Source organism: Nyctibius grandis, chromosome 1, assembly GCF_013368605.1.
Source record: "Nyctibius grandis isolate bNycGra1 chromosome 1, bNycGra1.pri, whole genome shotgun sequence".
NCBI lineage: Eukaryota > Metazoa > Chordata > Aves > Nyctibiiformes > Nyctibiidae > Nyctibius > Nyctibius grandis.
In genome coordinates this window covers 17,113,249-17,136,401 of record NC_090658.1, presented here as the reverse complement: position 1 = coordinate 17,136,401, position 23,153 = coordinate 17,113,249, and the positions used below count along the sequence as shown (strand labels likewise).

General features: G+C 41.4%; 2 protein-coding genes across 5 annotated transcripts in view; one reads left to right on the top strand and one right to left on the bottom strand.

Moving 5' to 3' along the window:
• The first annotated feature begins 227 nt into the window (after positions 1-227).
• MSH6 (mutS homolog 6) lies at positions 228-15,248 on the top strand. 2 transcript variants are annotated; one of them, XM_068412382.1, is made up of 10 exons: positions 228-397; positions 1,657-1,859; positions 4,626-4,801; positions 6,290-8,834; positions 10,180-10,445; positions 11,068-11,185; positions 13,420-13,509; positions 13,997-14,148; positions 14,345-14,544; positions 15,079-15,248. In XM_068412382.1, the coding sequence occupies exons 2-10, from the start codon at positions 1,700-1,702 to the stop codon at positions 15,158-15,160; spliced, it is 3,789 nt and encodes a 1,262-aa protein (XP_068268483.1). In that variant the 5' UTR covers positions 228-397; positions 1,657-1,699; the 3' UTR covers positions 15,161-15,248. The 2 variants fall into 2 exon arrangements, with proteins under 2 accessions (XP_068268483.1, XP_068268390.1); XM_068412289.1 differs by having other exon boundaries at positions 6,287-8,834.
• Positions 15,215-23,153, bottom strand: part of FBXO11 (F-box protein 11) — an 80,721-nt gene continuing 72,782 nt past the window's right edge. For all 3 annotated transcript variants that reach the window (XM_068412512.1, XM_068412596.1, XM_068412681.1), the window contains exons 13-23: positions 23,057-23,142; positions 22,881-22,975; positions 21,790-21,912; positions 21,599-21,684; positions 21,155-21,231; positions 20,900-21,043; positions 19,888-19,998; positions 18,592-18,699; positions 17,128-17,236; positions 16,628-16,726; positions 15,215-16,546 (exon numbers count right to left, since the gene is read on the bottom strand). In XM_068412512.1, the coding sequence (XP_068268613.1) occupies positions 16,417-16,546; positions 16,628-16,726; positions 17,128-17,236; positions 18,592-18,699; positions 19,888-19,998; positions 20,900-21,043; positions 21,155-21,231; positions 21,599-21,684; positions 21,790-21,912; positions 22,881-22,975; positions 23,057-23,142 (1,168 nt within the window). In that variant the 3' untranslated portion in view covers positions 15,215-16,416. The remainder of the gene's footprint in view (positions 16,547-16,627; positions 16,727-17,127; positions 17,237-18,591; positions 18,700-19,887; positions 19,999-20,899; positions 21,044-21,154; positions 21,232-21,598; positions 21,685-21,789; positions 21,913-22,880; positions 22,976-23,056; positions 23,143-23,153) is intronic.

Sequence of the window (23,153 nt, the reverse complement as noted above, 5' to 3'; positions counted from 1 at the left end):
TTCCCGCCCGCGGCGGCTGGCAGCGCGCGCGCCGGGGGCGGAGCCGGGGGCGGGGCCGAGCCCGGGGCGGGGCGGGCGGTGGCGGGTTTGGCGCGCGCTGGCGGCGGGCCGCGCTTCCCGCCGTGGCCATGTCTCGCCAGAGCACTCTGCTCCGCTTCTTCCCCAAGGCCTCCCCGGCACCGCCTCGGGCGGCGGCGGCTGCACCGGCACCCGCCCCCGCCCCTCCGCAGGCCGGCGCGGGGACCCGCCGCCGTGCTTCGGGCGAGCAGAATGGCCGCAAGGCCGCCACAAGCCCCGCCGGCGCGGCGAGCAACGGCGCACCGGTCAGAGCTGCGGCCCGGCGCAAGGAGGCGGGGGAGAAGGGCGCAAGGGGCGGCTCAGCCGCCGAGGCCCCCAGGTAACCGGCGGGGGGGAGAGGAGGCCGCGGTAGCGTGGCCTGGGGCGGGCGGGGGGTGGGGGGGGAGGCGGGAGCGGCGGCGCGCGCGGGCCGTGGCGGGAGGGGGCGGGACGGGCGCTGTCGCCGGTGGCGGTGGGAGCGGGACCCCTCGGGGCGCGGAGGCGCCGGTGTCGTCGTCCCCCACCCCGGGACACTGTGGCCGACCGCCGCCGCCTGGGCCCGCCGAGGCCTTCCCGGCGCGGGGGGCCGGTTTGCAGCGAGCCCCGCGCCTTTGGCCGCCTCCCGCTGCGGTGGCCGCGCCGGGGGGGCGGGGGCGCGTTGGGCCGCGCCGGGAGGTGCCCGTGTGTGTAAACGGGGCGGTGGGGGCCCGGCGTGCGGCGCCGGGGCGGGGAGGAGGCGCCCCCAGAAGCGGGGTGCGGTGGGCGGTGCGGGCCTGCGGCCTTCTCCCCCGGCCGGGGCTCGGGCAGGCGGGATGGGGCCGGCAGCTGCAGAGAGGGGGTCCGGTGTTTAGTTCTTCCAGTTTTTGAGGTACATTTTTTTTCACTCGAGCCTAAATTTCCTTTCTGTTCTGTGTCCCGGGGGTGTCTCAGGCGTCAGGTAGCGGAATGTCGCTGACTGTGTGGCTGCAGCCTGCAGGAACAGCCCCGGGCATCGGCGGGGGCTGGGCTAAAACCTGGGGGCGAAGGAGAGAGCGGATAAAAGTTGCATCAAGCGCTGTGCAGCGTGGACAGAGTTGGTTTGGTTTTTGTAGCTGGAGGGTTTTTTGGAATCTGACTCGTTTCCTTTGTTGAGAATTAGTCTGTACAAGAAAACTTGCCTCAGTTATGTAGGTTGACTGCTCGTAATACATAGCCTGCCTGTGATCTTTTAGTTACTGTCTGGTTGGACCCAGTTATTCTCCCCTCCCTTAAGAAATCCACTAAGAGTCCAGTTGCACGTGGCTCTAGGTGGCCCTGCCTGAGCAAGGGCATTGGACGAGGTGGCACCAAAGATCCCTTCCAGCCTCAAGCAGGCTTCTGTGACTGAAGCTCTGTCAGTGTGCGGATCCAGTAGAACCTGGAGGAGCAAGTCAGAAAAGTTATTTTAAGAGAAGTATTGATAGTGATATAGAAGGACTGTATAATCCAGGTTGCACCACCTAGGAGCCTTCCAAGACCTTCAGAGGGCAAGCTGCTCAGCAGCAGTGTGCGGTTACATTTATGAAGAAAGCTGTTTTAAATGTTTATGTTCCTTAAATTACGCATCTGTTGTCTTTGCAGTGTCTCCTGTGAGTATGCACCTGGTGACTTGGTCTGGGCCAAGATGGAAGGTTATCCTTGGTGGCCGTGTCTCATATACAACCATCCGACTGAAAGAACAATAGTCAGAGGAAAAGGGAGATTCACTCGTGTCCACGTACAGTTTTTTGATGACAGCCCTACAAGGGGCTGGGTCAGTATTAAATATCTGAGGCCATATAAAGGTAAGAGATTTAAATAAAACTTTGAAATGGAAATATGCCACTTGTTTTGGAAAAATAGGCATGGAGTATAGGCTATGGTATTCTCCATAGAGAAAGAGCAGCAAAACCAAGATTAGTATTGAGTGGGAAAGCATGTTTTGTGCTTTGTAAGTTAGAGAAAGCAAGTTTTTGAGGGTTACAGGTGCATTTATGGTTATACAGTTCTTTAAACATAAAACACTAAGCCGTCTTGTTTATTAGGTTAGAACACAAACTTAAAGCTTGCTTCTGTTTTTAAGTTTTTTCCTTTATTTCTCACATTAATATAAAAAAGATCTAAAAGATAAATCCACTATTTCAATTTTTAGCCCTGAAATTCTTAAAATATTAGGAATGTCAAACCCAGTTTTTAAGCAGCTATTTGAGAACTGCACTTTGTCCAGAATCAAAAGACTAGGCACAGGATATTAGGTAACTAAAATTCTATCGTGGTGTTATTTCTTTTAAGCAATGCAGTACAGTTTTGTTAATAAAATACGTAACTTGAGAATTCAGAGTATTTGTTAGGGTAGTGCTCGTAGTTACAGAGCAGAGTTGGTGTTTGTCGTCTTGAAGATATTAAATAGCTAACTAATGAAAATCAAATGTAATCAAGAATTAAAACAACATTTTGCATAATAAATCTCACATTATTAATAATCATGATCGGTGTTCCCCTTGTTTTATAATTTTACTGTTGCTGAAAACTGTGAATCATTGGCTGTAAACTGTCTTCTTGTTAGCCAAACAAGTACTTTGGGTGTAATACGGTATTTTTGATACACTGTAGGATTTGCTTATGATGTCAGTGAAACAACTGAATTCAAACAGTTTCTTCCTTTTTACAAGTCAGAGTTCCATCTCATGTGATCGTGTAGTCATCTTTTTTTGGCTTGTTTATGCTTGTTAACAAAATACATAACTGTACTGCACTTAAGCCATAGTTGGTTTTAAATTAAAATGGTAATGCTATTACCATAAGTGTTAGCATAATTTAACACAAGTGAATTGGTCCGTGGTTTATTTGTATCTTACCTGAGGGTATTTTAAAAGAATCAAATACATTTTAACAGCTTGCGTTGCACTTAGGAGCAAATACAGGTAAGGAGAATTGATCTGTTTACCAAAAGAAAATTGCAGAAAAATAATAAGTGTTCAGAATGCTTAAGCGCAGAAACACTGATCTGTCTACAAGAAATGTGGTCAATGCAGAACAGAGTAAAAATATTTAAAAGACATTATTTGCTTTTAAATTCAGACAAAAAGCATCTTTATATACAAAGTAAGTGTTGGAGTCTTTGGGTAAGAAAATTAAGAAGTTTCTTACATTGTGTTATTGTTTGTAACTGAATAAATATAGACAGCACAGGGCTAGACTTCTAACAGTTGGGCACGCAAGAAGTGGAGTTAGTTACTTATGGGTTGGTTAAGTGAATGTGCAGGTGTTGCACACTTGAGTGTGCAGTTAAATTATATGATGAGCTTTTTCTCCTCTCATTGTTAAATTGTCAATATTAAATGCAAAATGTTTTTAGATTGTCTCACTGCATTTGCAAAACTAAAATGGAGATCTGGTTTGTTAATGTGTTGCATTTGTGCTGTAGAAGCAGCTACTTGTAACTCCATCCTTTGCTACTGCAAGCTGAAAGAAATGAACCTGACAGTTCTGTTTGGCTTATTTCTGAGGCAGTTGGCCTCCTACAAGTCAGCTGCCTTTTGTCTACCATTGACTTAGAGCTGAAGCTTCAGTTAATAGCAGCCTATGAAGGGGTTCACAGGAGTGGGTGTAGGGACCTGTTCAAGCAGATCCTACTGTCCTATGCAGACAGCTAAACTTATAAGAGCAGAAAAAGGAATCACCCATCCCCATCTATAGCATACTCTTATCTCCCCTTTTTCTTTCTTTCTTTCTTTCCCCAAGCTGAATATGTAACGTGTTTTATATACCATTCACTTTTTGAGCATGGCATTATGATGAATCTCGGTGTCTTTGGGGACCCTTTCTAGAAATCAATCTGCAGGCTAGTTGGGTTTGTTTTTGTCTTTATGTACAGGTAGTGGAAGGAGGAACTGTGGAGCTCAAGGGGTATGAAAGAGGATGAAGGAGTGGTGTGGGTATTAATAGTAGGCTTTGCTTGATACCCTGCAGTGTCAGGGTGAATTGCCAGTGCTAATTGACGACCAGCTAATCTAGCTGAGAGGTTGGTGTTGGGTCTGGGTGCCTTGCTGCACTTAGAGGAGCAGTTTGAATGGCCAGCAGAGCTTTAGCCAAGAGGTCTATGTCATAGGTGACTGATGCTCATAACTTGAAGACATCTTTGTGGTTGCACTTAACCTATCATTGCTAAAACAGCTGTGTGGTCTCAGTCAAGTCTGCTGCACTGGTAGTTTAAAGTGTTGCTTTTCAATAGTAACTACAGTTAGTGTGAGGGTGTTTAGAGCTTAGTTTAGAAGTATTCAGATGTGGTAATGAGTTACAGAAATAGAAGCAATTCTTCCAAGTGTTCATGTGCTAGGTAGGCATTTCATTTGTGAGCATTTAGACTTTCTCTAGGGGTAGTTTATCAGGCTGAATGAGTAATGGGTTGCTATATTTAATATGTGGTGATAATGACTGGTGACAACACAATGTTAGATGATTGTACTAGTTGTCTGAATACATTTAAAAGTGAGTACGAACACTAACTAAAGGACTGGCTAAATGCTAGACTGACCTCAGTTTCTGACAAATTATTTGTTGTTTTACAGGTTCATCAGATGAGGAGGCACTGAAGGGAGGTATATTTCATAGTACAAAGCCTGAAATTAAAAGAGCAATGGTGCTAGCAGACGATGCAATGAGTAAAGATAAAACTAAGCGGCTTGAGCTGGCAGTATGCAGTGAACCATCAGACACTGAGGAGGAAGAAGAGGAAGAAATGGAGGTAAATTTTTTTTTTTACTTGCTGTCATTTTCAGAAATAGTGCTAGAACTTAGAAGGTGTCTCTTGGAGCTAAGCATGGGGTATCCTGCAGTTCCATGGTACAGTAATCACAGCTTATCTGCTCTTTGATCATGCATGCATCTGTATGCCTGTGTCTATGTTTGTACTGCCTCTGTGCTGTGAGGTCATACACTGGTCTCTCACCTTTTCTAGTTGGAAAGACAAGTCTGATATCTCTCTGGTGTTCTGTATGGTAAGGACCGACCTCGGAAGTTATTTAACTTCTCTATAAAGTATATAATCTCTCTTCATTGATCACTCCCTCAATTAGCCCAGATGACCCACTTTCTCACTCATAAATGTATCACATTTTTTCTGATGCATCTTTTTATCTTCTCGATCTGCTATTCATAGCCCAAGTTCTCCTACAGTCTGAATCAGTTGTTTTCATTTGTCATAATGTAGAAATTTCTGGCTTTTTGAGAATTCATCTTAAAGCATTAAATTGGATTTTTGGAGCCTGCCCTCATCTTGTAGAGTAGCACTAAAATACAAATTCTTGTACTGTTAACATCAACCTGTTGGTAGGGTAACTAAAAAGAAATCTTTTATTGTACTGTATTCACATTGTATTGTGAATGACTCAAATATTATTTCAGTACCACCACATGCATTGGAATAGATTTCTTTGTAAAGGAATGGCATGAGGAAACTGTCAGTGGGATAGTGGTTTTCCTTACCTCCTCTGTCAGTGTGGCCCATCTACTCTGTCTCCAGCGTGACACTGCCCCGAGGGACAGGTGCCACTCCAAGCATTTGTGTTACGTTCATGGCAGCAGTGCAGTGGGCACTGGCACTTCGTACTCATTACCACTCCCTCCATTGCTGTTTTTCTCCATCACTGGTGCTGGAGTTCTTAAAGTTTCAAGCTGAAAAGGCAAATAATGGAGTTTCTTTTCTTTCTCCTAGAACGCACGATCTTCTTGAAGATTACTATAAGTTAGTAGTCTTTGCTGTTCTGTTTGTAGGTGGAAATAGGTAGTTAAAAAAAAAATCATGGGAAAAACTCACATAGGCTTGTACTGAAAGGCTGCAAAAAACAATCATGTTTCTGACGTAGGTCAGTAGGAAAAAATCACAGCACAGAGTTACCTTATTGGAGGCATTTCTCCTTTGTGTTGAATTTCATATACCATACGCCTTTTGTCCAGTGCGAATGTTTTGTTCATCAGCATCACTTATGCAAAGTAATGAATGAGGCTGTAAAGAATACAAAGAGGAGTAATTATGCCACTGGTCTGTAGCAGTTTGTTATCCAGAAAACAAATTCTGTGAAGGTAAACTGAATTGGCTGTGGCTCTCCTATCTCTTGCTTGAAGTATCGTAGCTACTGCATTATTGCACATTTTTGGGCTTCTTTTTGCAGCAGCGATACTTTACTTTGTAGCCAGAATTCTCTACAGGTAAAATAATTTATTTTTCCAGCAGGTGAGTGAAAGTGCATCAGGCAACAGTGATGACTGCAATAGTGAGGAGGACGATGTGAAGAATAATAAGCGAGTAATGAGCAGGGAAAGTGCCATAAAAGCAAAAAGAAGAAGAGTGTTAGATTCTGACAGTGATCACGATGGCTCTGATGTGGAGTTCAAGCCTGACGTGAAAGAAGCGACAAGCAGCGATGAAGCTAGTAGTGGGGTGGATGAAAATGAATCTGCTGACACAGAGACAGATGCAGAAAGTGTTGCAGAAAGTCCGGTGAAAGTCCCTTCTAAACGCAAGAGACGAGACATAAGTAAGCCTGCTAAACGGAGTAGCTTAGAAAATGAACGTTCTGAAACGCCCAAAAGAGCAGTACCTGTTTCTTTGGAAGCCAAGTCTAAGCTGACGTCCTTTGCAGCACCTGAAAGTTTTGAATCTCAAGCAAATGCTTGCAGTGGAGGCGTGGGTGGCTTTGCAGTATGGGAACATGAAAAGCTTGATTGGCTGCAGGAAGGGAAAAAGAAAGATGCGCACAGGAAACGGCAGAGTGACCCTGGTTATGACCCATGTACTCTGTATGTCCCTGAGGACTATCTCAACAAGTGTACACCAGGAATGCGGAGGTGGTGGCAGTTGAAAAGTCAAAACTTTGATGCTGTGATTTTCTACAAAGTTGGAAAATTCTATGAGTTGTATCATATGGATGCAGTCACTGGTGTAAATGAGTTGGGCCTGATCTTTATGAAAGGTACTTGGGCCCATTCAGGCTTTCCAGAAACTGCGTTTGGCAGATTCTCTGATGTTCTAGTGCAGAAGGGCTACAAGGTAGCCCGTGTTGAGCAAACAGAAACTCCGGAAATGATGGAAACACGCTACAAGGCAATGGCCCACCCAACAAAATTTGACAAGGTTGTACGCCGAGAAATATGCAGAATCATCACCAAAGGCACTCAGACCTACAGCATTCTGGATTGTGATCCCTCTGAGAACCATAACAAATACCTTCTGTGTGTTAAGGAAAAAGAAGACTCCTCTGGACAACGTGTTTATGGGGTCTGCTTTGTTGACACATCGGTGGGGAAGTTTTATGTAGGCCAGTTCTCAGATGACCGGCACTGTTCGAGGTTTAGGACTTTAGTAGCACATTACACTCCTGTGCAGGTACTGTATGAGAAGGGGAACCTGTCTGTGGACACACAGAAGATACTGAAGGGCTCACTCATTTCTTGCATCCAGGAAGGGCTGATCTCTGGTTCCCAGTTCTGGAATGCATCTAAAACACTAAAAGCCCTTCTTGAAGAAGGGTATTTCAGGGAGAAACAGAACTCTGAAGATGGATGTTCTCTGCCCTCTGTAATCAAATCTCTGACTTCAGAGAGTGACTCACTGGGATTAACTCCTGGTGAAAACAGTGAATTAGCTCTGTCAGCTCTTGGAGGATGTGTCTTCTATCTCAAAAAATGTCTGATTGATCAGGAGCTGTTATCGCTGGCAAACTTCGAGGAGTATGTCCCTGTGGATATCAATACTGCAAAAACTACGAGTTCAAGGAGTTTCTTTGCCAAAACTGACCAGCGGATGGTGCTGGATGGAGTCACCCTGATGAACTTGGAAGTCCTGCAGAACGGAACCAATGGAACCACAGAAGGTACTTTGTTGGAAAGGATTGATTCTTGTTGTACGCCATTTGGGAAGCGACTCCTGAAGCAGTGGCTCTGTGCTCCGCTTTGTAATCCTAAATCCATCAACGACCGTTTAGATGCTGTCGAGGACCTTCTGGCAGTGCCAGATAAAATGTCTGAAGTTAGTGAGCACCTGAAGAAACTGCCTGACCTTGAAAGGCTGCTCAGCAAAATCCACAGTATTGGATCACCACTTAAAAGTCAGAACCATCCTGACAGCAGGGCCATCTTTTATGAAGAAATCAAATACAGCAAAAAAAAAATTGCTGACTTTTTGTCTGCACTGGAGGGCTTTAAAGTAACGAATGAAATTGTCGATGTCATGGAAGAAGCTGCCAGTGACTTCAAATCTAAAGTCCTTAAGCAGCTAGTCACCCGCAAAGCCAAAAATCCAGAGGGCCGCTTCCCAGACTTGAGTGCAGAGCTTAAAAGATGGGATACTGCTTTTGATCATAACCAGGCTCGAAAGACAGGAGTGATTACCCCAAAGGCGGGCTTTGACCCCGATTATGATAAAGCACTACAGGATATTAAAGCTGTTGAGGAAGATCTTCACAAGTACCTGGATAAGCAACGCAAACTACTTGGATTCAAATCCGTGCTGTACTGGGGGGCAGGCAAAAACCGATACCAAATGGAAATACCGGAAAGTGTAATATCACGTAATTTGCCTGAGGAATACGAGTTGAAGTCAACCAGGAAGGGATATAAGCGCTACTGGACCAAGGAGATCGAGAAGATGCTGGCTGCGATGGTTAATGCTGAAGAGCGCAGAGATGCAGCACTAAAAGACTGTATGAGGCGTTTGTTTTACAACTTTGATAAAAACAGCAAAGACTGGCAGACAGCTGTGGAATGCATTGCTGTGTTAGGTAAGAGGTTTTCTTCATTTTGACGTAAAAATACTCTTGTGTAGTAAATGATGAAATCTGATCAGGATAAAAGGCTTGTTGCCAGCTCTTAATTTGTAGCTTAAAAACTCTTATTGTGATAACAGCATTGATAATTATCAGTGATCACCTGTTTCCCTCCTGACAGTAAATGGCAGAACAGCTGGGTTGCTGAGTCTTGATGTTTGCAAGCTTTTTCTTCATTCCTGCTGTGTGATTGTAGGTGTGCAGCTGAGTATTTCTCACAGCTCAGCATAACCTGGTGGGTCTCCCACTGCGTCTAGGATTCTCATGTATGGATTAGTAGCTTCTTAATAAAAGAAGGCAGTAATGCAGATGGAGGTATAAAAGTCTAACCTGCTAGCCATCTCCTTTCCCTCTGAGCAGGCTGCTTTCTCAGTAGCTTTTAAAAATAAAAAAGTGGTCATTATCGCTACTTTGAAGAAGGTAGTCTAGATATCCCTAAATCTTCCTTAAATTTCTGGGGTAGGATAGTCTCCTATATTTCCTTCTCAGACGGGCATACTCTTGTACTGTGAATTTTCTGCTAGCAGGAGGCACTCTGGGATGTCTTTGCGCCAGGGAAAAATGAAAGCATTCTCTGAATGCCACTGTGGCAGAAAAGACATTGCTGCCCATTGTCTAGGAAAAAAAGTCTCTGAGTGGGCTGGGATTGCTGGGAAGCAGTCACGCTAGGTACACAACAGTATCAGGGCACGTACTGAAAATCAAGGGAGACTGAGCTTTTGGGCTCAGCTGTAATAAAGTCTCAAAAATCACATAACGTGGTCTCATTTTGTAGGTAAGCAGCTTTTAGAACCTTAGAGCTAGGCTAATTGAGGGGGGTTGTGCTGCTGCTTTCTGTTAGGCCAAAGGAATTTTGATACTTTATTCTGGCAACTTTCAAGCAGTATTATGATTCTTAACAAAGTAATTCACTGTCATGGAAGCTGATTTCCTCCTTACTTACTGTGTTCCAATTCAAAAACCAAAAAGAAAATATTTTATTTTATGCATGTACATAAAAAATAGCTTTTGAAGTGAAATGAAATGATGTGGATTTTAAAGACTTAAACTAAATACTAGAGGGGAGGATTTTTAATCTGCCATCAGTAGAAATCCGGAAGGAATGAGGAAAGACATTGTGAATATCCCCCACCTTTTACTTGTTCTTCTGGAGTACTTCTTGGGTGTTTTCTTTAACAGGAAAATGGAATGGAAGTGGAAAATTGTTTCCAAAAATGCTATTCAATGCGTAAATGCATTCCAGTGAATGTGTAAAGAAAGGTGAAAGCATGACTTACTGGAATTTCTCTTAATCTTATAGATGTCTTGATGTCCCTTGCTAACTACAGTCAAGATGGTGATGGACCACTGTGCCGACCTGTAATTCTACTGCCTGTGGATAGTGCTCCTCCCTTCCTGGAACTTAAAAATTCACGCCATCCATGCATTACAAAAACTTTCTTTGGGGATGATTTTATTCCTAACGACATCGTGATAGGCAGCAAAGATGAAGATAGCAGTAGTGAAGCTTCCTGTGTGTTAGTAACTGGCCCGAATATGGGTGGCAAATCTACGCTCATGAGACAGGTGATTGACTATCTATGTAAGGTTGAATGTTGCAGAGTACCTGTATGTTTTGCATAAAGGAATTACATGACTTAACTGTTCATAAATGTCAAAAGGAGGTCCCAGCAGTGGTCTTCAGGATGTGCAGCACAGTACAGCAATTATACTGTAAAGACAAAATATAATCTGGTAGAAAATGCCCACGGTTAGATAGTAGATTTTCTACTTACTCTAGTGAGGAATAAGTTTTATTTCTCTTATGAGAGATGGATGGGAAAAAGTGGTAGAGTATCTTTTATTGTTTTCAAGTGGCCTTATCCGGGACTTGGCATCATCTGGCAAAAGATGCTTCTACAGGTTGAAGAAGATGAAAATAGAGATCAGCAGCAACTGGGAAAGCAACAGAGAGTTTGCTTTGTAAACACTGCTTGCTGTGATAACTTGTGTTTTGAAGGCTTTCAGAGTAGTTCAGTCCTACTTGAGATTATGATGCTGCAGCCTGGAGCTGTTAAAACAGTAGGGAAGCTTTATGTACTCTAGTCTTTGTTTTAGGGGAAATAGAGTTTCATTCCCCGGCTCTCTGTGTGGAACAGAGCTCCAAGCACATAGTAAAAATGTAAATGTTTTAATGTTTGTTCTGCAGGCTGGTCTCCTCGTTATAATGGCTCAACTGGGATGCTACGTGCCTGCGGAAGTCTGCAGGCTTACACCAATTGACAGAGTATTTACAAGGCTTGGTGCCTCGGACAGAATTATGTCAGGTGAGTTTCTGAAATCCAGCTGTTTCAAGTGCTTTTGCCACTGAGCAAGCTGCTTTTCTTGCTTTGAGTGGCAAGTTGGAAATGGACGGTCTGTTGATTTTGCAGGGGAGAGCTGGGCAACTAATTTGTTGCCCGTCATTGTTCAGAGTGCAAACAGGATTGTAGTTAACGCTTGATTCGTTTGATATGCTTGTCCTCCATGACAAACAGGACCACTTTTTAACGAATTTTAATATTAAAAGCCTACTTTCCAGCTGGATGCAAATCTGAGGAGTATCTTTTTGGATATTGTACAGTTGATTGTGTTCTACTTACACAGGTATCTTTTTCTAAGTGTTCTGGAATGGGACAGTGATGTTCAGGTAGGGTAGCTGCTGTAGAGGAGTTGTTTTTTTACCTTCTTGCAAGGACTAGAGGTCCCTTGTTTCAATCAGGATGCCTGCCTTATGTCTGAAATCAGATTTCTTCAGATGATGAAGAGAGGGGCAGGCTTCCCTCTCAGAAGCAGCAGTTCACAGTTCTTGGAGTATTTTGTTTCTTCCATGCAGAGGAAGACAGAAGTGGAGGATGACACAACAACTGGAATGGGAAAGTCTGCCTGTGGTGGTAGGCAAAGTGTCGTGGGGCTAGGAAATCAAAGTATGTTTTGTGGTAATAATAGTATCACAGCTCATTTAAGGAGGGTGCAGATTTTCTGTGATCTTTGTGCTGAAAAATGTGGGTCAGTGGATATGAAAGGAGTTAAGCCTACTGAACTTGTTGCACATAAGGAATTTGGAAATGAATCATTCTGAGTTCTTAATTAAAAAAAAAAATATTTACACTTCCCCAAATCAAGGCTTTTCTTTGCAGCTAGAGAATTTTATTAAGGCTTTCTTTGCCCACCTTTTTTGCATTTTGTTTCATTTCAGTACAAAAAGAAATCCTAAGAATAGAAGAGTACTTAAGTGCTTACGGTAGAAATAAAAACTCCCCTGTCTGCAAGAGAGGTGGTCTAGAAAAATGTAGCATTTTTCAACTTTTTTTCCTATCACCTGAGAGCTACACTTTTGTCTTCCAAATATGTGCACAAATGTTTTAACATTTCACATCACGAGGCTGAACACTGCACAGCAGAACTAGCTTTGAAATCTGTTAGTTTCCACACCGTGTAGAAATGAAAGCACAGCAAAAGTTGTGCCATGACAGTCATTTCATAATGGATGTCAACAGGACTTTTATGAAGTAAATTTTAAGTAGTATCATTTCAAAATTGCATATGTAATTTTAGGAGTTTATTTTCTAAAGTGAACAAATGGATATTCCTAAACATTGTTAAAAACATACTCAATCTTGGAAATTTCTTTAAATGAATGCAGAAAATCAGGATTGCAGGACACTGCTTAGTAATTCATGTTGAAAACCTTGTTAGAGCACAGCAGCACTCATGCAGCATGAGTACAGGAAGTAAATACTTGCCTGCTCTGGAATTACATTAATTAATTGCTGCTGCATGTGATTATTTGGAATGAACCCTACAAAGAACTAGTAAATCTGGACTTTATATATGTGGATTTGTCATGTGCAAGGGTCTGAATAATTGTGTACTTGTGCTTGTAATCTGCTAAAAAACAATTTTGGGTCTAAATTTCAAGCCTCATCTTTTCTGGGTTGCTGGAACTCCTGTAAGATGTTTAGTCCTTAGCAGTAGTATATTTCTTTTGTCATACTTCACTAAAGTAGAGTACGTATGAGTACAGTCTTAATTATCTGACTAATTCATTACTTTGTGACATCAACAACCAAACCAATAAGTCTACTCTCTTCAGTCTTTCAAGATTTTCTGCTTGCTTTTTTTACGCTGAAAAGCCCCACACCTTAGGCCCGCCTTACGTGCATTTAAGAGCAAGAAGGGACAAAAGATTCTCCGTGTCTTGTATCCCTTGTGTCCCTCTCCTTGTCCAGCAGTATGTCTGACCAGTGCTATGAAAAGCAGACAGATAAGGTGGCCTAAAACTTACTCAGTTAATTGTACCTGTGCCCGTGCCTATACTCTTAAGCAACCAAAACCTGCTTTTTTCTGGCAAATGGAACCCCACCATTTTCCTGCTGGAAAAAAGCTTTATGTTTCTGTTCATAGTTTGCTGTCAAGCTTCATTTTAGCTTGACTGAGGCTCAAGTGCAGATTAAACAGGGTTTTAGTTGTGCTTTTCAGATCTTTGACTAATACTTCATGGCTCTTGTTTCTTTTAAAGGCGAAAGTACCTTCTTTGTTGAATTGAGTGAGACTTCCAGCATTCTGCAGCATGCAACAGAGCACTCCCTTGTTCTTGTGGATGAACTGGGTAATTAGTCTATTTTGTAATAGATGGGAATTAAATCTTAAGATTAAAGACTAGCTGTTGGGCTGTCTAAATGGCAACCAAGTACACAGGGGTAACTTTATCTTAATGTTGCTAATGTTTAACTAGTCAGTATCTATGCAAATATCTCTATTTTTTTAGGTGCCCTGGGAACTAATACACCACCTCCCACCCCCCAGTCATTATCAGCCTATTTATAGCTGAGTTTTCCTGCTTTCTGTTGCATAATCACTTGCAGCAAACCTTGTAGTAGCAAGTCTCGAGAGCAGAGATGTCTTTTTCTGCAGTGCCGAAGACAGTGTGATTGTTATAGGGCAAATACTCGGGTCATTCACCCTGATGCTGGTCGCTCTCACTACTGGCTGCTGTTTGTCAATCTTCCACACAGCAAGGAGGGAGAAAAACAAACAGTACAAATTGATACATGGCAAACGATGCATTGGTCTTTGCTTTTCCATTTCCTTTCCAGGCAGAGGCACGGCTACCTTTGATGGAACAGCTATAGCGAGTGCAGTTGTGAAAGAACTCACAAAGATCCGGTGTCGGACTCTGTTCTCCACCCACTACCACTCGCTGGTGGAGGATTATTCCCACAACACGGCTGTGCGGCTTGGTCACATGGTACGTGTAAGCTGTAAGGCACCAGCTGTGGGCACCCATGTGCAGGATTTCTCCTTGTGCCTGACAGATCTCACGCTGTGTGTGCTTTCCTGCACTCTTCTGCCCTGTCACAGAGGTGCCCCGAGAAAAGGATGTGACGTTTCTTGTGTTTATTAGTCTGTATTACATACACTGACTTGTAACTTGCTCTTTCTAGGCATGTATGGTTGAAAATGAGAGTGAAGATCCAAGCCAGGAAACCATTACGTTCCTGTATAAATTCATTGAAGGAGCATGTCCAAAAAGCTATGGCTTCAATGCAGCAAGACTTGCTAATATTCCAGAGGAAGTTATTCAGAAGGGGCACAGAAAAGCAAAAGAGTTTGAAAAAATGACCGTTTCACTGAGAACATTTAGGTAAGGCCTTGGTTGTTTTTAAGTTGCACATTGCTTAGCAGGCGTCCCTTTTAAAATCTGGGCAGTGGCTTTTGCTCATAGGCTCACAGCAGATGGGGAAGTTAAAACTATTTTTGTGAATATGAAATGTACTTCACAAGCAGTGAGGGGGGAAGTACTAAAGCCTGACTACGAGATGGCAGATACAATGAGTAATGCAGTATTTTATGCCTCGGGTCATTGTGCTAGTCTCTAGGGCGAAGAGCTTCATTTGCACAGAGGAGCTGGGCGGGCTGTGCGCTGAGCTAGAGCGAAGGAATGTTTGAATAAGCCCAGTGCTGATGGCTGCTGCGCAGTGCTGGGGGGGCATGGGGGTATGATACAGCAGTCCTGGAGCCTGGGTGGCTGCCTGTGCATCAGGCACCAACATCTGCTGGCAGCCTTTGCACCAGCACATGGCATCTCTGTCTTCTAAAGCTGTGCAGGTAACAGGAAGCTTAGGCTCTGCCCCTCGGTGTCCCTGTTGGGTAAAGCTGACTTCATTATTCTCCTTAGGTATCTGTGCCTGGTGGTGGATGGTGCAACACGCGATGCAAATGCTGTTCAGAAACTTACCGCTATGATCAACCATCTTTAAGAACACAAGTGTTTTTGTACTGCCAGTTTCTCAAAAAGGTGGTATCGGACAACATTATGATCTAATAAACTTTATTTTTTAAAAATGACCATTTTTCCATTGTCTTTCCTAGGAAATTAAACCCTTTAAATTCTTATCTACCCTCTACATAATGGTTATTGAGTACTCCACAATATATTAAGTCTAGATGTTATGGTACATGCATACACTTTCAGGCTGTTGATTACCCACTGTCACCAATACACATAAATGGAAAAAAGCTATGAAACTGTATAGGGCTGTATATATACTTGTCTCAGCTTCAATAGAGCAGGAAATTGCTGTGATTTCCAGCAGGTTATGTAAGTAATGTCCAGACTGTTCAAAAAAAACTATGAACAGAGTAAAGTACAAGACTGTTTTGAGGAGACTTTCTACTGTGTACTTTAAAACATAGTAAAATTTCATTCACAAAACTTAGTTACATGGGTACTTTGTTTTATAGTGCATTAGAGTCTAGGAAGTCTCATTAAAACACTTTTTTTTGTTAAGGTGGTTTGAGTAGAGACTATTGCTGGGGCAGGGAAGGAGATTATTCTAACTTCAGAGGACACCAGAAAAATTGCTGGATATAATTTAAGATTAGTGTTTTCTCTTTCATAGAAAGAACGTACATACTGGGACATGAGTACAGGTACAGCAAGTCTAGGTGTGCTAACAAAACAGGACACATTCAAGTACAATAAGATTTTTTTTTGCTTGAAATTAGAAACAAACTACATGAGATTAAAGCATTAAAATTATATTTCTCAATCTGAATAAATGTTAAAAAATCAAAAGAAATGCAGAAGTGCTAGCTCACATTTTTTACCATGTTACAAAAGCAATTGGTACCCATGTCCATAAAGGCAGCAACAAAGAATGCTGCTTGTCTACAGAATAGTACTACTGCAAATTGGACTGCGTTTCAATGCTACTTGTAAAAACACCAGCTTTCAGAAGTTGGTATCTGTACAAAATTGCAGCTTATTTTTCTTCACTTCTGTCCCTTCAAAGTCTTTGTTTACACAGTAATGCTAAAACGCCCAGTTCTGTTATCCTGAGTCAACATATTGCCACTTTCTTTTTTGGTAGGTTGAGCTCCATAGTGTCAACACCTCACACATCCGCTTTAATACAGTCTCTTTCTGCAGAAATGGGCAAGTATAACTTCCTCCAAAAAAAAAGTTTTAACAGTTATGATATTAGAATGGCAGGACTTTCTTTCTGAAAGGAATTCAGTTGTGCTGCAATGTATTAGATTCTATAGGTGGAGCAGAGTCATATAGTGTATCTGTATCATGTGTAGGCTCTCCAGCAAGCGTACAGGGATTAGACAGTGTTCCAGCACCACAGTCACAGAAAAACCTAGGAAGAAAGAGGAGAACTCTTTAGTGTCTACTTCACTTCCGTTGTCAAAATGGCTCAATGCACCCGTTTGAAACATACCTATCATGTCTAATGAATTCTACGTCATGTCCTTGATGGCACTTCTTAATGCAGTTCACACATATGGCATTACGGTCTGTGGTGTTACAGGTGTGACATCTGAATTAAAACGCATCACGTTAGGCATGGATCAAAAACGGAGCAGCTGAGAAAAGTGCCTGGGGAGGGTGTGAGGGCAGAACAGCACCAAAGAAAGGCTGGGCACCAAACTAAAACTTGAGAATTTTACATGAACTTGGATTTCACGGTGTACTTTTGGCTACTTGTTTCAAAAAAGCAGTTCTGCCGTGTAATCCCTTAGGCTCGAGTTCACTGTAGCAATACATTTTCCTCAAGCCCACAGTAAATTCAAGACAATGGGAACTTGTTTAATCCCCTGTCGCGGCTGAGGAAGAGCACACGTTTGTGCGTTAACAGACACACGACAACAGTTTTAGGGGTCTTGCTAGAAAAGAAATGGTGTTTATTTGAAAACTGTACTGTAGGTGACAGAATGTTACCTGTAGAAGTCATGCATCGGATAGCTGGTGTAACTTGATATCTTATACAAACACTGGCCTCTACTGACAGCTTTTTCTATGGCATCTTGATTGTTCATTATTTTGTTATCTGTTGGGGAGAAAAAAAAAAAAAAGCCAAGAACTAATCACACCTGTATCAATGATGTTTTTTTCTTGAGGTGTTAAAGCAGAGCCCTCCCCTCGCTCCAGCCCTTTAAGAGCTAAACCCATTAGGACCCATTAGCTCTATGCCTGCATTTTAGTTTTGGCATTTAAGCTATCAAATCCTCAATGCCAGATTACAAGGCAGATGCCCAGACAGTGCACTGCACTCCTCCGACCAGAAAGACCGCTCCTCTCTGCACGCGTTGCATAAAATACACGATAAGCCTTCATTTAAGTACTCTTTGTGAACTGGTTCGTGAATAAATAGTTAGAGAAACAAGCCTTCCTATCAGGCTTAAGTTTACTGTTGAGAAGTCTGAAACCCAAACGTTTGAAAGCCTCTCGTCTACTGTAAGAGACCTTCTACACATCCCTGCGAAAGCAGAAAAGCATGGCTCTCCCCCCAGGGGCGTTCCAGAATAAGGCACCTTCCAACACAACCAAAGTGGGAATGAGGTCTGACCACCTCCAGCATTTAAAAGATGCGTCCAAGGCATAGCAAATTTGATAATCCTCTTGTGTTATTCAGCTACTAGACCTTCTGTCAAGTCCCAAAGTGCACCTCAAACTAGTTTCGTCTGCACCCAGTAGCATCACAGCACTGATTGGTGCAGCCAATAAGCCCAGGAGCTGTGAAGCAGGGCACCAGAGCTTGTGTCTTCAGTGGTGTAAAGAATATACAGGAAAAGGCATAACAAGTACAGCCAAGCAGGTAAAACCTCTACAAACTGAACCTTTTTCCTTCTAGAATAACCTGCTAGAGCGGTCTGGTGTTCAAACCATCACTCGAATCTCCTCCAAGAGGAGATGCACACTTTCACACTATATATGGGATTTTATGTATGTAAACTATTCCTATTTTCTGAAAAAGTGATTTTAAGATTGTGAATACTCACGCTTTTAGATCCTAAAAGCCAAGCGTGGCACGTTTCTTTACTGGACACTTGTTTTCAGATGTGTGACAAAAGACTTCCCATTATCCTAACTTAGAATTGGAATTTGAGATGGGCCAAAGACCAGTAACCAGTTCGGAAACGATTTTCAGACGGAAGAGCTAATGACAGCTTTAATATGATACAAAAACCTTAAGTTACCTTTGAAAGTGTCCGGCTGTCTAAAAATCTAAGGTAGCTCAGCTTGGCTTATTACCTTCAGCTGAAACTCTTAGTTACAACTCAGCTTAAGGTGGTACTGAATCTGAGCCAAAAATGGAAAAAAATGGTACGATAAACCCAAAACCCAGCACCAACTAAAAAACTGCAAAGTGAACAAACACAACCAACAAGGGCTCAGGCTCACCTTTCATCGTGACATTGACACCAGATGCTAGAAATAAACCTCCAAAGCGGTTGTTGAAAATCTGATTGCCTTCTAATGTTGCAGTTGCGTGATTTGTTATTTCAATACCTTTATTGGGTCAGGGGAACAAAGCAGAGAAAAGAAAGTGGGAAAGTTAAATCCATAGTGATTGTGCATTTGTACCTCTCTCATGATCCATAGTTTGTTCATTTTTTTTAAACCGTCATAAACTCAGGGGAAAAAAAGGAAAATGACATAGCTAGAAATGGCACTGTGATTTGCTATAAATCTGAGGTTCTTCTGTTGAATCCTTTCAAAGTGCTACAGCTGGCATGCATGGCTTCTGGTAGTAACAAGACACTACTAGTTTGTCTGATAATAAAATGGTACTGGCATTTGATGATGGTACACCTATGATCGTGTATTTTCAAGCGGGATATGATTTTTGGGTGCATAAAGCTGTCATCTTCACGTATATTTGAAAGTTCTTATGCACATACCTTACCCTTTTAAAAATATCTTTTTTAAAAAGTTCTCAAGATGGGCACCTAAAATTAATTTCTTTAAATCTTAGCTTTTATCAGTAACCCGTGTCTTCCAAGCCATTTGTCCAGGACTGCTCTTGACATCAACCTATCCTTCCCCCCCACCACACTGAAACAACACCTTTAGAGGCTCTTCTCAGAAAACTTGCTTCTTCTGAAAGAAAGATGGGAGAAAACTCAAGAATGCAATTTTAGTTGAAATGGAATGGAATGCAAGACATATGGAACTGCAATCATTAAACAGTAAATTGCACAAAAATCACTACTAGGCATTCTTCATCTCTTCTGGAGTAAGAAATGCTCATTTTAATAATTTTTCAAGTTTGCGGAGTGAGAAAGTTGAACTTGAGATGCAGTCAAATCTCTTTAAAATGTACATTTGCTCTGTTTCCTAGGTTTTAAAGCAGTGATAAAATACTTAAACCAGCATCCAGCAGATTAACTATAAATATGTCCTAGACAACTTTATCAATTACTTCTAAAACAAAATGGTGAAAAAGTATTTCGCAGAAAAATGAGAAGGCAGAACATGTGTTGTTTCTCAACATGCTAGTAATTCCAGAGACTGCTGTAAAGATATTCTGGCTACAATTCTGAATTCTCAACTGATTTCTAGAATACACCGAAGGACATCCCAATCTCTGTTAAAATGTCTAAATACTGTGGGGTAAAAAAAAACCTCAAGAGTTAGCTTTGTGAAGAGCTTACCCTCAGCTCTAACACTTCAAAATTTGATTTAAACAACACAAACCTGCAGCAAATCCATCGAATATTCGATTTTTCCTTAGCACAGGGTGGCTATTGGTGCTGATAAGAACACCAGCTTGAGCATTCCTGAAGATATCATTCTCTTCCAGAAGACCTATGACAGGTCAACAAACATGATGTTTGAGCTTGTTAACATTGCCTTACCTGTAACCATTCTGTGATATATTTTCAAAAGATCTCATGTATCATCATCCTGCTAATTCCTTTCATTTGGGGAATACCCACCTACAGCACTGAAGTTAATGATACAAGTTTAAATTCTCAGTGTATACTCATGTAAGTGTATTTTTTCAGTATACAGAATAGAATTTGGGATCGTACGCACCATTACAGAAAACTCAGTTTCATTTCTGAGGAAACACTAAGTCTTTTTTCTAACATCTTTCTGCTCTTGTCTTCTAAAACGAGCAGCCTGCCAAAGCAAAGCTTAACTTGCATTTTTGTTACTGCAGGACAGTATTACTTTAAAATGCTGAACTTAAAATTAAAGCTCCTTTACAGCAAGAGATTATCTACAAACTATCAGAAGCTGATATCAGGACACACAACAGACAGGGGATTTCAGAGGAGAACCACTTCTACATTTAAAAGTACACAAGAGATTCCTTACAGATCTGGCTTTTTTTCCCCATAAATCTTTGACACTGGCAGAACCTGAACTGTTCAGATGCATGATTTCAGCTCCATGACTTGAATTCAATACTGCCTTTCAGTCAAATGGCAAAGCTTACGAAAGCAGATGGGATAAAAGGACTGTCCTAGGAAGCAATCTAACAGTCGTCTTGGATGAGATTAATTACCTCTCTGCCTCCTACACATTTCAGTATTACTGATGTAATTAAGGCTAAAAAGCATCACTGTATGTTCATTACAACTATTTTATTCAGAAGACCAGAGCTAGGTTTCTAAAGAGCATTTCAAAAACGACACTGCTTAATCTGAAATTAAACTCTTATCCAGAATGTTCAGTATATGCCAGTAAGGGAAAAAACTACCTCTTCCCCCATTAAATATACAGATGCCTCCATCTCTTCCATCATGGATTTTATTTCTTCTTAGTGTAGGATTACTGTCTGTTTTAATCCATACACCAGCCATTGCATTATCAAAAATTTCATTGTCTTCTATAAATCCAAGCCCTAAAATTGAAGGAAGGGTGGAAAAAAATTAAATCAAAAAGGATAATAAATGGGAAGAGATAATATTGCAGAACATAAACAATTCTGGATAAATGTGAGAAACAAACCTACCAGAATTATAGACAAGAATACCACCATTCTGACCACCCCAGATCTTGTTGCGTCTAATTTTGGGGTTGCTTCCAGTTCTAGAAAGAAACATAAGCAAAGAAGTAATTTAGAACAGTTTACTGTCTCCCAAGGCCAAACATTTAAACACGTCTACAGAAGTGCCCCATAGATCACACTGCTTAAAAAAAATCTCACTAAAATATGGTTATTTCTGAACATGCAAATATATTTTAGCTTTACAGAATTCAGGGGCCACACATTCTAGTCAATATCCAGGCTGTATTAGTAATAACTTTTTTGTAAGTTGAAGCAGAGGATATTCAGACATACTGGATTTAAAAAAAAATATTTTTAGAAACAAAATTACAAGAACAGCTAAAAAGACACAAAAAGAGCATAGAACAAGCTATATCTGTTTTAACATAAAGTCAGAGTACATTTTACCTTATCTGAACCCCTGAGTACATGTGATTATAGATGTCATTGTCTTCTAATACGCCATGTCCATTGTCATAAAAATAAACTCCAACCTAAGACATTGAGAATTATAGTATTAGTTCCAAAATAATGAAGTATAAAAACACAGAAGAACTTTCTTCTCTATGGCCCCCTTGTAAACAAAGAGCAAAACTCACCTGTTTCCCACTGTGTATTCTGTTTCTCCTCAAGACTGGAGTGCTCCCTGTTGTCACCCAGACTCCAGCCAAAGTATTGCTGTAAACTTCGTTCTCCTCAATCACACCTTGTCCTTTTTCATGCTAAATACAAGACAATTTAAGAGCTGAGAAAACCTGCTAACTGCCAATACTGTTTTTCTATTTGTACCCATCCCTCCCCAACATGGCTTCTTTACTCTAGCAAATTTATTCTTTTCTATTTGAGTATATATTTTCACTTTTTTTTCCCCTAAATAACAGTACATGATGATTTTGAATGTTTGCCATGAAATGAAGAACACTCTGCATGTAAATCATTATATTTCAAGGCTCTGTAGTAGTATTTGCAAATCTCTGCTAGCTGTTGGTAGAAGAGGTACCTCCTCAGTGCCACGCAATCAGATGAAAGCTGTGCCACCTAGTACTGAAACCTACACCCAAGCCCTGCTCACCAGACTGAGAAAAAATTGGCATGTCTCTTAAGGTAACTATCTTTACCACGTGTTTGTGCTTAAAAGTAAAGCAACAGTATTCTTGCTCAGGGTAAGCTGTTCTGGTTACATTTACAGAATGAATAGATGAAGCTGCACACTTGCAGCATTAGCAGAGCCCTTGCACACGCTGGAAATCGCGCTTTATTCCTCACTTTTACAATACATGACCGTACAGCAATTGCAATGTATAGCATCCTGAAGGCAAAAAAAAATATTTTCTGAGGTTAGTGGTAAACACATTACACTCCAAAAAAGCTGAACAGTTATAATTTTTTTTAAAAAAAATAATGACAAACTACTATGAAAACTAAGCCTTTAAAAAGCTTTCAACCAAGAAATTGTGAAATTGTCATGTCCCATTTTAAACTTTTTCCTCTGCAATAGAAATAATTTTAGTGACATTCGTAAGAGCCTTCATCTTTTAAATATCAGCACCAGCTTCAGTCTATTACAATTAACCTAGTTTATAACATAAGAAATTCAGTCATTGTAAGTACAATCAAACTTTTTACATAAAGTACCCTTTTCCAACATTTATATGAAAAGAAAACAAGTTTGTCTGTAGGTAATACTTACTACGTAAATACCACCATGTTGACCATCATGAATCTTGTTGTGTCGAACTATGGGACAGCTGTTTGTTCGAATCTGTATTCCTGCTAATGCATTACCTGTTAACAAAAATGTTATTTAAAACAACTTAGATACTCATTTTTCTCAGAATTCAAGATGCAATAAGCAAATTAGCTTACCATAAATGTCATTTCCTTCAATAAGGCCTCTTCCATCACCAAAGATATAAACACCACCTTGATTCCCATTAAAAATTGCATTGCCCCTAAGAAAGAA